Source organism: Cheilinus undulatus, linkage group 18 (genome assembly GCF_018320785.1).
Source record: "Cheilinus undulatus linkage group 18, ASM1832078v1, whole genome shotgun sequence".
NCBI lineage: Eukaryota > Metazoa > Chordata > Actinopteri > Labriformes > Labridae > Cheilinus > Cheilinus undulatus.
Window position 1 is genome coordinate 7,641,668 of NC_054882.1, and position 13,900 is coordinate 7,655,567.

At 38.6% G+C, this 13,900-nt stretch overlaps 1 protein-coding gene across 4 annotated transcripts in view; it reads right to left on the reverse strand.

Moving 5' to 3' along the window:
• Window positions 1-13,900, reverse strand: part of slc4a11 (solute carrier family 4 member 11) — a 224,895-nt gene that overhangs the window by 84,340 nt on the left and 126,655 nt on the right. For all 4 annotated transcript variants that reach the window (XM_041812785.1, XM_041812784.1, XM_041812786.1 and 1 more), the window contains exon 4: window positions 6,231-6,274. In XM_041812785.1, coding sequence (XP_041668719.1) covers window positions 6,231-6,274 — 44 coding nt within the window. The remainder of the gene's footprint in view (window positions 1-6,230; window positions 6,275-13,900) is intronic.

Sequence of the window (13,900 nt, forward strand, 5' to 3'; positions counted from 1 at the left end):
CATGGTTTCACACACTTCCTTTGCCAAAGTTTATTTTAAATCATAACCCAAAAAACCCATGGAAATACACCATACTTTTTTTCACTGGATCCGTGGGATACAACCTTGCTGATTGGCATATGTCAAAAAATGACATTCCTGCAGCTCTTTATGGGAAAATTCCATTTTTGCACTTTTAACACCCCTGCAGAACAGGGTATATCCAGATTGACTGATAGATGTCAAAGAGGCTACTGCTCAAAAGGGAGTACCTTAGTGGTGGGGGGTTGGGTAAGTGATCTGGTACCTGACCAATTTCCAGACTTGACCAGGACTTGAACCTTGAACAGGGTAGCAACACAAGCCTTAACAGACTGAACTACTTCCACCCCCAACTACGAGGCTTTAGCAGAAACACATCAAGATCAACTCTATTTATAGACAAGTGCAAATAAGCAGATCCACAGCATTGTTCTTGGCAGCACAGTGAAGACATGGCCATGTGAAATTGATAAAAACAGAAGGAAAGAGCAAATAAATAGAACTGTAATACAGAAAGGGAGGATTGGTGAGAAGAGCCAGGCAAGCTGTTGGCAGGAAAATTCCACAAAAACCTAAAATACTGAATCTTAAAGTAAAAATGTTTTTGAGACTTGTATTAAACTCTATCCTTTAGAGTGAGGCTAAACTGATGTGTTCTATTTTCTTTTTAAAGTTTGTGGGCTGAAAGAACCACTCATTGTCTTATGTGCATGATATATTTGGTTGTAAACACACTTCTTCCTCTTTTAAAAACATAACTCTACAAATTATGGCTGGAAAAAAGTTCTCTTCACTGCCTTTTGATGTTAACGCTCCAACACTAAGAGGTTTCTTTTCAAGTACTAACATTGAGAGGATTTTTATCTAAAATTAACACTGCAACTCTTAACTGCAATCATGCTCTCATGCACAGGTGGCACTTTTCTTTGGACCAGTGAGAAACCAAAAGAGAGATGAGTGATTTCAGTGCTATGCAGATGATGTGCAGCTTTACATTTCAAATGAAATCAGACAAACTAGCCCTATTGGTGACTGTTTGGATAACATCAACTCTCTGAATTTTTGGCAGCTGGTTGGATTTAAAGATATAACTGAAGTATGGATTAAAATGCCCTGAGAGTGTGAGAAAAGAAGTACAGTAACTGTGTAATTTATAGGTTTTAAGACGTAAGCTTTAAGGAACGGCTGGATGGTCCATCTCCTCTTCAGCCTGCAGGACACGGCCTCTGTCATTTCTGAAAAGAATTTCAAATTTTGATTCATCCAACCACAGAACATTTTTCTATTTTGCTTCACTCCATTTTAAATGAGCTTTGGTCCAGAGAAGATGCTGACGTTTCCAGATTGTGTTCACATATGGCTTCCTCTTTGCATGATACAGCTTTAACTTGCATATGTGGATGGCACTTCAAACTGTGTTGACAGACAAAGATTTCTGGAACTGTTCCTGAGTCCATGCAGTGATTCCCAGAATCATGCCTGTTTTTAATGCCATGCCCCCTGAGGGCCTGAAGATAACAAGCATTCCAATATTGACAATCTGCCTTTTCCCTTCTGCACAGAGATCCCTCTAGATTCTTGGAATCTTTTGATGATATTATGTACTGTAAATGGTTGAATATTTGAAGTCTTTGCAATTTCATGTTGAGGGATATTTTTCTGAAATTGTTCCACAATTTTTTGATGCAGCTTTTCACAGATTGGTGAACACCTGCCCATCTTTACCTCTGAGAGACACTGCCGCTCTAAAACCTTCAGTTTATACCAAGTCATGTAACTGGCCCATTGCCAGTGAACTCAATCAGTTGAAAAATGCTCCTCTCCTCACTATTCCAGCCTTTTGTTGCATGTTAAAATGTCTCATTTGCAACATCTGATGTGTTGTTTATGCTCTATTGGGAATTAAATTATTTTTTATTTACAGTTTACACAGCTCCCCACCTTTTTTGAAATTGGGGTTATACATGCTGTGAAATTAAAGGGGCTCTATGCAAGGTTTAGAAAAATATCAGTGTAGCGACACCGCCGGCCATTAGGCGAACTACCACAACATTGTGTTGCTTGTCCACGACGGCGAGCTCCTTGCTCATGAATGAGCCTCCGGTTTATCAGCTGATACACACGCAGACCAAGGTGATTTACCGGCATCATGTATGCAGAGGAGGAAGTAAAGTAACACTTAAAATTTCCATGAACTAAAGATGAAAATGAATAAAGTACATTTGAACCTCTAGAGCGGACACGGCACAAAATTAAATATTGGTTCATATGAATAGAATAAAAAAGGCCGATATTTTCGTGATCATTTCTATGAATAAACAACTTCGCTACTTAGTGCAGCATTGACCAATTTTATTGTCTTTTTATGTGTGTAATGTGTAAAGTGTATTGAATGGGACGCGTTTTACAGCAGAAGCAACAGGGCAATGCTTAGCTCTGATAATGGTGCCTTGTCCGCGGATATCAGATAGCTGACATTATGTGTTGAAGATATTTTATGAACTAAGTATCAAAAAATAAACTCACTAAGTTGAGTCCAGTACCAGGAAGCAAGAAAAAGATGCAATATTATCCGGAAAACACTTAAAAAGCAACGTGACATTCTCGTTGTTTAGATAGCATCTTCGTAAGCAAGCTAACATGATGTAGCATATGGTTTATAGAAAATAAAACACTACATTGTATTTCATGGTCCAGAGTGATGCCTTACCTTTTCAACAGAAAGACAGCCATCTCTGGATTGGTATTTATCCTGAGCGCCAAGCGAAGCTCCCTTCAGTTCTCAAATGCTCCACCAATATTTATCCTCGATTTCCCCCTGCGTCGGTCACACTCTTTTAGCTTGACGGGCTTCAGCAGATAAAACTGTCGTAGTTTTTTATGTTTTCGCAGTTTGTGTGGGTGTTTGGGCTGAGCTAGCCGGTCGTTTACGCGTGGAAGCAACCTTCTCCATTCATCACGCCATTGTCAGGTATAAACAGAGCAAGGGGGTGCACGCATTATGTAGAAGCCGACATCACTTCTGTTGAGATTTCGCGGAAAATTCAGCCCGAATTCTTCACAGAGAAATGACTCCACAGGCTTATACAGGCAAACAAGGAAGACATAAAGAGTCTCATTCTTCACATCGGGATAAAGTGCGCACCATTATATACTCAAAAGTGGGAAGTTTTAAAGCAAAAATCTTATATAGAGCCCCTTTAACTCATCTATTAGCCTCTTTATGAAGCATCTTTTGTACCCCTCACCGCTGCACTAGTGTTTTGTACAATGTAGACATGTACATCTAAGTTTTAATAGCTTTCACTTTAGATGCTTGTACATAGAGAGCCAAGCCAGCTTTACAAAAACACTGAAAGAAACTGACACTGAACAATATGAGCAAGCCAACAGTGAAGTGGCATGAAGAGATAAACAGCAGCAGTTTCACAGAAGATACTCACACTGACAGCAGAGCTATTCAGTTGTCATACAGATCTTAAAAATATTGGATTAGTTTTGCAAACCTCAGTGTACAGCAAATGTGCACTTCAGAGCTGTCTACTACATCATGATAGCAAACATTAGAGGAAGAACTGGTGAGATCTTGAATAGGGCCTCCCTAGATGTAATGAGGCTTAGCGTGTTACCAATTATAACTAAAGCCTCAGGAAGACTTCATCATTTATAAAAATATTCCTTCTAATCTCACTTTAGTGCTTGGTCTAATCACTTCAACCTTCAAACTTTCTCACACTATAAACATTTTATGATAGTAGCATCCATTTGATGGAGATTGTGTTAAGCATTTTCTTGCCTGATTTACATTTTTGAATCACTGAATAACTGAAGTCATCACTGATGCTTATGAGATACAAATCTGAGATATGTGCTTAATAAAGTTCTTCTCATGATGAACAAGCTTTTGTGATTCCAGCATTGAATACAGGCACACTTCTGTTGCAGCCTCTCTTAAAGATCTGTCCAGTCTGCGTATGAATCCGACTAAAAATGTATCCAATCTGTTGAGGCACTCCTCACAGCTTCATCACTATCTAATTCAAAGCTTAAAATGACTGAAAAATCTGAAATACCAATCTGATAATCAGAAAAATATGTATTTTTAGGTATCTTCAAAGGGGAAAAAGATTCTCATGTGATGACTTCCATTGTGTTCAGTAAAGTCTACAACCTGCAGTTTCTGACAGCTGTGCTCTTTTGGTTCCATCTGTTTCCACCATGTGGAGTTTGTAATCCTGCCGGTACAGTAGCTGAGCTTTCAGTAGACAATAGCTTTGATAGTTGTGAGTATGGATCAACAGCCCTCGAGGCCTGCTGCCGACCTCTGTTAGTCTGTTATGTTACTTGCTGTTTTGTAATTGAGGAGTTTTCAAATCAAATCAGCACTCCAAAAGGTTTTTTTTAACTGAAAAGTATACCATAGTTTTCTCTAAATGCATGAATATAACATACTACGACAGAAAATATGTTTAAAATATTGCATCACATGCCCGGTAAGCCTTGCTATAAACTTTCAATACCATCAGCTAGCATGCAATGTGCAGCTGCTCTGTAATTTCAGTGCACACCGCAGCATTTTGTAGAAGTATATTGGCAAAAGAATGTAGAATTCATACTGTTTTCTAAATGAAAACAAGGTCTTTAAAGTGCTCCTTACACACTGGATTTAAAGGTGCAGTGTGTAATATTTAGCCTATTAGCATTTAGCAAAACAAGCTTGGTAATTAGGTGGTACTTTACCCAACCCTAACACTCGAACTATTGTGGCAATTTTCTGGTAATTAGGTGGTACTTTACCCAACCCTAACACTTGATTTTATTGTGGCAATTTTCTGGTAATTGGGTGGTACTTTACCCAACCCTAACACTCGAACTATTGTGGCAATTTTCTGGTAATTAGGTGGTACTTTACCCAACCCTAACACTTGAATTATTGTGGTAATTTTCTGGTAATTGGGTGGTACTTTACCCAACCCTAACACTCGAATTATTGTGGCAATTTTCTGGTAATTAGGTGGTACTTTACCCAACCCTAACACTTGAATTATTGTGGTAATATTCTGGTAATTAGGTGGTATTTTACCCTACCTAACAGTTGTATTATTGTGGCAATTCTCTGAAAATCTGGTAGTATTTTACCCTACCCAAACCCTCTAACCCTATAATCATTGTGGCAATTTTATGGTTATTAGATGGCATTTTATTCTACCCCAACCCCCTAACCATAACCCTAACAGTTGTATCATTGTGCCAATTCTCTGGTGATAAGGTGCTATTTTACCAAGTAATTTCTAAGAAATAAGCTGATAATTTTCAACATGAATTGCTGAATAATTACTTTTTTCTTTATTTTGGCCCATTTAGTTATAGTCCTCTCTCAAGCATTCTCAATGATTGACTGTTTCATTTTCCACTGGATAGATTATTTCACATTCACCTGGGAAACCTCCTATACAAAGTATTTAGGAAGGGCAGGACTTTTAAAAAACATTCCAGAAGGTGAGTGGATGAACGTTCTGTCTGTCACATTCATGTCGGCCAATCATAGCGCCAAGACAAAACGGGAAAGTAAATGTGCAGTTTCAAAGCTAACTTCAGCCATACAGGCTAGTCCTGCTGTAGTATTTGAACAGCTGAGCTTATTGGTGGCTAAAATTCATGCTGAAGCCTATCGGGGAGGTGCAAAAACTTCTTGGGTAGTCCAGGTCTGATTAAACTGCTGCTTTTCTACAGCTACATCCAAGGTAATGGCTACCCACCTACAGTACAACACAACCTCCCCCGAATGATCCCAAACTCATGCTGAAGCAGATCGGCAAAAGAGCAAAAACATCTTCCAGTCATGAAAAGCTTCCTGTCCTTTTATTTGTTCTTTTTCTAACATAGAATTGTTGTCCAGTCCTGATGAAACTGCTCATGTACTATAGCTACATCTGAGCTAATCGCTACATTGGCGGCAGCCATTGCAATCGGGTCACAGTGCAATAAAACCGCTCCCATAGCTACCACCCTGTTCTCTTCAAACAATGCTGATTGGTCAGAAGTTTTCAGTTTGGATAAAATGATGGGGACTGGAACTTTTCAAGATAGATTTGCCTGATGACAGACATGGTGTTCCATACTTGTTAACAACAATAATCTACATTTCTATTCATACCTCTATTAAGAAACAAAACATAACATTTAAAGAAATGTATATTTACGCTTACCTTTCTTGATGTGTTCAATAAAACACAACCAGAGTCATCAGCATCTGAGGAAAACAAATAAAAAGGTACAATTAGACATTCAGTGTAAAATACCTGCAATGCAGAAAGGCAAACATGCCATCCATGCATGTGTCATAAAGATGCATGTATGACTTCATTGGGGAAATGTTGCCTTCTAGCAACAGTAATCAAAAAGTTGTTCAAAATCATTATCCAGAAGATCCCAGTTTTCTACACTCTGGCAGTGCCCGCTGTGAGAAATGATAACCACAGGTGTTTTTTTTTACTGTCTCTAAAATTCAGACCGCATTCATGCAGACGTATTTGATAGGTTTCCCTTCCTGAATATGAAATTTCTTCCTTTCTTCTATGGATTTGTGCTCATAAAGTTTCACCACCTGTAGTTTCAATTGTTTCTTGGTTCAGCCATAGTAAATGTTGATTCACAACCTAAGAGATTTGAGCAAAGAATACACAGCATCCACCATCTATTGTTGGCAAAAACAAAACAACAAACAAAAAACACTGCTAGGTATTGAAACCCTCCTGTGATTTCTCCCTGGCATGCAGAGTAGACACAGTCAGTAGTACCAGAGTACTGTGAGTGCCAAGGCTTTTATCAGTGGGCCAAAAGATCAATCAAATCTTTGTAAAAAAAAAAAAACAAAAAAAAAAAAAGGTGAAAGACTATGAGTGTGATACTTGTTTAACAGAAAATCTCAAAAATCATAACTGTAGTGAGGGTTTTGGTGCATAAACAAGCAAATAGAAGCAGGAGAGCTGTTTGTGCTCACTAATTCAAAGGTATTTAATCAGTTGTTTCTATGACTTTTTTCTTTTGTTTATTAATATCACTTTACCTAATAAAAAGTGATGCAAAATATTGGACTGTGCCGATATCTGAAACATAGAAATTTTCATACTGAGTTTAGCTGATGTTAGCAAGGACATATAAATGCAGTTTAGACCTAATGCTTTGGTCCTACAAATTCCCTTTTGAATTTAATGGAAAAGAGGATGAACATAGAAAAGGCCTCAGCTGATACAGATCGCCTAAAACCCCACAAATGAATTCATACATATGGCCGATATGGACCAATTTACAGCTGATATATCTGTGCTAGGTAAGCAGTAGTTTATATCTGTGTAGTTACAATTAAACACTGCATACATCTGGAGGAATGTGGACCTTGATAGTTTATCAGTTTGTCTTTAAAACTTTCAGCTGTGGTTATCTCTGTTGCTATGTTGACTAAGTCTGGGCGGTTAATCCAAATTCAAATTGAATCACAGTGTGGGTTTCACAATTTTCAAATCAGGGCTCAGCCTTAGAGATAGGGTGAGGGGCTCAGACACCCGGATGGAGCTCTAAGTAGTGCCACTGCTACTTCGCATCGAAAGGAGCCAGTTGAGGTGGTTTGGGCATTTGATTAGAATGCCTCCTCGACACATCCTGTGGAGGTCTTCCAGGTGCATCCAGCTGGGAGGAGACCCCGGGTAGACCCAGGACTAGATGGAAATGAATATTTATCTCATCTGGCCTGCGAGTGCCTCAGAATCTTCCATGAAGACCTAAAAAATGTTGCTCGGGAGTGTTATGTCTGGCGTGACTTGCTCAGCCTGCTGCTACCGTGACATGGCCCCGGACAAGCAGAAGAAAATGGATGGATGAATGAGTAAGGTTTCCTTTTGTTTTTTCTTTTTTTTTAGCCGCAGTAGAGACGTTATGCTTTGCACATCATGCAAACATTTCAGTGACAATTTTTCACATAGTATAATTAGAAGCTGTAAACATTAACACGTTAACGCTTGTGATTAATCTTGAAACCTTAACGTGTTAAAAAAAAACAACACAATTTAATCATATGACTAAGTTTGACCACAGCTTGCTCCTGTAGTCCTCAAGCATGGATGTTTATGTGCCTGGGGGTAAAGAGGTGAGAGGGTCAGACACAGCCAGCTGTGATGAGTGAGGAGACAGACCCTTAATGCTTAGTGCCAATTTTATTTTTAAAAAACTGGTGAATGTTAGTTAAGATAAAACCAAAACTGTAGGTACATGCTGCAGTGATGAACTGACCGAAGCACAACGAGTCTTAAGTTCCACCTTCAGGCAAAGCACATCTTTGCTAATGCTAGCAAAGACGCTAACAACAACACGGGATCAAGCCATGGTCATATCACTCTCTTCAGCTGCTTTAGGGCAGTTTTCTTCTTCATGTGTTCAGATAAATGCTGAAAAGTGCTGAAAAGTCCTGTTTGATAACAATATTAATCCACTGTAGAAATTTGAATTGGTAAAACTGAAGTTAATTAGTGAACTTTATGAGCTGAAGATGGAAAATTTGATGCGTTCAGGAAACCTCAGTAAATTAGATGACTGTATTCTGTATGTTATGATGTGTTCAATTGTCATATTAAAATGGGAAAATTTAGTTTTTGATGAGAAATTTCAATAAGTACACATGAATATGTGTTTATATTTGAGGGATACAGAATAGATAGGACAGACTGAATCAATGCTTTTTAGCACTACGCAGCTAGACTACTTTTGATTTAAATATTTGCCCTTATTTTGTCTTTCCACCAAACTATAGAAAGTATCGATAGTGGTATCGATAAGGACTTAGATCAGCACTTTTAATGTGCTGTTCATAGAATTAAATGAATAAAAGTAGAACACTTGGAAATAACAACCTTTAAAAATCTAAAAACATAAAAATATACGTAGACTATTATTAGAAATGTTGTGTTTAATCAGGATTAATCACAGTGTAGTGATGTGATTAACTTGATTAAATTCTTTAATGGAGTAACAGGACTAAGTATAATGTTAAACTACAAAAATCTTTTATCGCTTGTGTTTGTTAAGAAATACATAAGATGAGGAACTTTTTAAAAATTGAACATTAAATCACAATATTCAGAAAAAAGTGTTGACTGTCACACTCCCTCTGCTTTACACTACCTTTAACACACATACTGCATCTTGTGGCCATGCTGTGCTTATTTTTTAAGATGTGCATAATGTTGCCCCATCAAACTGAGGCAGGGGATGCGTGGCAGGCATGATGTGTATGCTTATGCTTCATTAATAGCAAGTATCTTTCTAACCATACAGAGAAGGAATGCCATTATTATCCAAACCTACATGACCAGAAATGACAACAGTTATACCACTGTTGGCAATCAAAGACAGTACTGTTAACCTAGTAGTCCTCTCTAATAGTGACTGGAAAGACCTTCTACGTATTCTTAGGCATGTATTCCTTTATTAGAGGGATGATGGTTAAGAAATGAGCAGGAACAAGGTGGAATGAACATGACTTGAAGAGAGGTTGTACTCCAGCCACAAGGGCACACTCCGACTTCAGTTTAAGAGAAAATAGAAGAGCATTTACTTTGGTTGAATCAGGACATTACTAGTCAAAATGCTTAGCGTTTATATGCAAATCTGTAGTGACATGGTAATTACAGTGTTCTAAATTTGCATTTAAAAGCAACAGAACATTCATTACTGATGATTCAAATTCTGAAATAAAGATCACAAGTAACAACCACCAAGTCAGTAAAGAAAAGAAGCTGGAGACCCTTTTTCTAATAGTGATGAAAATGTCAAGAGGCAAGTCTCTAAATGCTGTCATTGAACAGGGATTGGAACTTCTCTGCTGATAAGGTTTTAATACACACGTCTGTGGAGCTGAGCCGAGTGCTCAGATAAAGTACAAAGGTTTGGATTTTCCCAGTGTTGCTAAAAAAAGGGAAAGGAGGAAAAACCTTTTATGCTAGGAAACAATACGGGGACAAACCGGGGGAATGAGGTTTTCCTCACACTTCAGCCCTTAAACTAGCAGTCAGGCAGTACCCTGCTGACTCTCATAAAACAGTCCGCCACCGTGTTGCATAACACAGTTATCGCCGTTTACTGTGGGGAGGACGTTATTAGGTTACCATGGGCTTTCCTCCTCTGCTCCGCGTGATGCACTATGTCGGCTCCGTCTGGAAATCAATCAGAGCTTAACTCCACCCTCCAGCGAAGGAAAAGCAAGAAAACCCCCCTCTAACAAGCCAATAAGCCTCGGGAAAACGCTGGGATATCATAATATCAATAATCCAGCCACAAGTAAATGTGAGCCTGCTGGAAAGTGGAGGCTTTGATCGCCACACCAAGCACCTTGGCATAATAAAAGCCTGCAGGCAGTGGAGGAAGAAAAGAGCGCCCCAGCCCCTACCTCTATGATGAGACGATGGCAGGGGGCACGTGTCGTGTGCACTGGATTTGGTTCATCAAAGCCTCACAATCAAAAAGCACACGGCTGGGCTTATCCGCTCCCAGAGGGGAGAGGGAGCTGCAGCTCTAATTGCTGTCAGGCTGCAGCCGTAAGGAGATTTTCATATATTCATATAAGATTACCTTGTCCCCAATGATCACCTCCTTCTAATGGCTTCTGTATGTCTCAGTATACTGTGTGGTTCCAAGTAATCCTGCACAATTTCAGGGTTTAGGGATTAGCAAGAGCAAGTGCTATAATATGACACAGGCTCGTTTCCCTTCTTGGTTCCTTGTTTGATCATTGTGGCTCTACAACTGTTGATTTTATTCGGTCAGCCACAAGTGTTATGTGATCTAAGAGCTGAGTGCTATTATTTACAGGTTGGAGACTGGTGATGGCTGAATTAGAGTGCAATAGCACAGGATCAAATATCCAACAGAGTTTAATGCCTCTATGGCAGGCAGTGCAACATTAGATGCATTTTTAAATTGTTTATAATTTAAAAAATATTGGATTATTACTGGAAAAAAATAATTTAATTGAATTGCTTTCATTTTACCACAAATTCACAGTTATTCACTTCCAGAATACAAAGTATTATGTGCTTGGTATGATGACTGCTGATGGAAGGGATTTGGCATCCAACAGGTTTTTGCTCAAGTGTCCTTGGGCTGGGCAGTGTGTTTAATTCGAATTTAATAATAAATAATTGGTTCACTTGGGAAGAAAAATAAATTTCACCTTTGATTTTTCACTTTCAGAAAATCAATGCTGTGTATAAATTCCATTTTACACTCTCCGCCATTCATTTTGTTGTTTCTGAGGATATTTTATCCGGTAAAGTCAATTAAAATAGCAGGGACACACCTATCAGACTGGTTTAAGGATGGTGCTGAATTGAATTAAGTAAGGGTATAGGCCAGAGTAAAGGCCAATCCAATTATAAAAAGATACATGGAGAAGTGAAGCTTGTTGAGGAGGTGTACACACTGGAAAAGTATCGTTGTATAAGAAGTTTCATCTACTCTAGTGTAAACTAGGGCTGGGCAATATGCCCAAAAATGTATATCACTATTTTTTTTGCCATTTGTAGTAGGGATGCGTGTGGTTAATAAATTGGTTCATCAAATTAGCCGGCACGGGATTTACAAGTCGGTTAAACTAATTACCTATCATTTTATAAACACGGGCTTGAAATCCCAGTCTATAAAGCTCTTTTAAACTGTAATGAACCTCCCACCACTAGAGGCTGCTGTAGCCTCAGTAAATGGCCGCTGCCCTCCTGCCTAGCACTTCACTAGATCTAAATATGAAAAGCTCAGCAGTGGCGTAGTGGTTAGCGTGTAGTAGGAACTGCACGATACAAGGTTTTTAAAGTAGTAAATGGAAATAAAAGTGGTATGTAGGCTGTTGAGGGTTGAACTCACGTGTAACTACTCACCCGAAGTGAAAAGCCACACATCACAGCACAATAATAATCTGCAAAGAGGAATGAAGGCTGGCGATGCTAGCTTTTAATGTTAGCCACGCTGTAGAGAGTATATAAGGCTAACATCATCCGCTGACAAAATGACCCTGTGAGGAATTTGACTGTCTTTTAGGGATTTTCTCCGCTCTCGTCTAGTCGGTTAAACGAAATATAAATGTGCCTTTACCCTAATGGGAAATAGACGCTTAAGAACAATCATAATTTGTATTGATAGTATTATATTGCAGTTTTGTAAATTAAAACAGATAATCCATTTGAATACATAATTAAGTGCTTTTACCCTCTTTTCCCCCTTCAACAAACTGATGTCTAACTCAACTCATGTCTGAGCAAAGATCACAGAAAAATGATTTTATAGATCTCTCTTCGTAGCATTTTAAGTTTCATTTCTCTCCTGCTGGGGCGTGTCAAGCTGCTATTATTAACACCTCATTTCCTGATGTGAGCTGTCACAATAAGAGCATTACAAAAACATACCAACTATGGACACAGCTAGGCACCTTGATGGAGACGGCGTGCATATCACTGATTTAACTCGGCTTTAGCTTAAGTAGAGGCAGCCTTGAGAGAGGCAGTCAGCAATGCGAGCAGGAACAGAGAAGTCAGGGAAATAAGCACGGCGGAAAGTCACAAAAATAGGCTAAAAAGGTCAATAATGTGGCTTCAATGCTAAATAAAAAATATCCTAAATAGCGTGACATGCAATGTTGGCCTAACAGTGATTTCATGCAAGGCATGCATCTTTTTGCACAAGAACTGTTGATTTTGTACAAGAGTTCAGTTTATTTTCATATATCCAGAGATCTAGGATTCAGAAACTAGTTTTACATTTATTTTAAGGTTTTAACTGAGAAAGAAAATGACATGTAGTATTGTATTCTACTTCAAGTTCAGAGGTTAAAGATCCTGAGGGAAGTCTGTTTTAACAGAGAAATTTACAACAACAAAGATAACTTTTTGTATAATTTAACATTTTTTTTCCTCCCCGACACTTGATGTTTAACATTTTTAGTTATCAAAACTATTTATTATACCCAGTAATTGATGTGTGCTTGTCACTGACTCTCAGTGAAGGTGGCATATATTTTGTTCAGCGTTCAGAGAGAAAGAGACTCAATACAAATAACAGTGAAGATCTATACAGTCTGTTTTTTCCACAAAGAAATTTCACAGAAAGAATCAACAAGGGAATAAGTAAAGAACTGAATTGATAAGAAGAATCGATAATAGCATTGATATCAATAAAATCATATCCATTCCCATCCCTATTTAACACCACAGCCTGCTCTTCTGAATCATCATGGACTTAAATCAAGCGACTAGTTAAAACACCTTGTAACCTTGTATAGGTGGATTAAAAAAACAAATAGCTGCAGCAGGTCAAACTGAGTCGATCTGATACATCTCATAGCTTGTTTTTAAACCCCAGACTAGCCAACAGAGACACTCTGTACATCTGCAACATATGCCACAACCCTTACAACCCTTTTCCCTTAACTCGATATTTCAACCCTCATCCATCAATTTTCTCAGCAGAGGTAATCCAGACACACCTCTTCCCAGCATGATTTCCCTGCTCCTCTTGGGGAATCCTGGGGAGTTCCTGGACCAGACAAGATTACAGCATGATTTTCATGGTTTCCTCAGGATATCCTACTAGTTGTTTTTGCACAGAAATCCTCAAAGAAAGGAACCAATCAGATGTCCACTTCAAATCAACTGCAAAGGAATGGCATTTCTTCAATGTCCCTCTCTGACCTACCCTGATTGTCTCTCTACTCTATGAAGGCATGTCATTTAAGTCACTAGTATCCTATTGTATTTTTCCTGTCATTAACACTGACATAAAAAATGCATGTAGCCTTAGCGATGTCAGCCATCAATTGCTAAAGCAGTGCCATGAACCC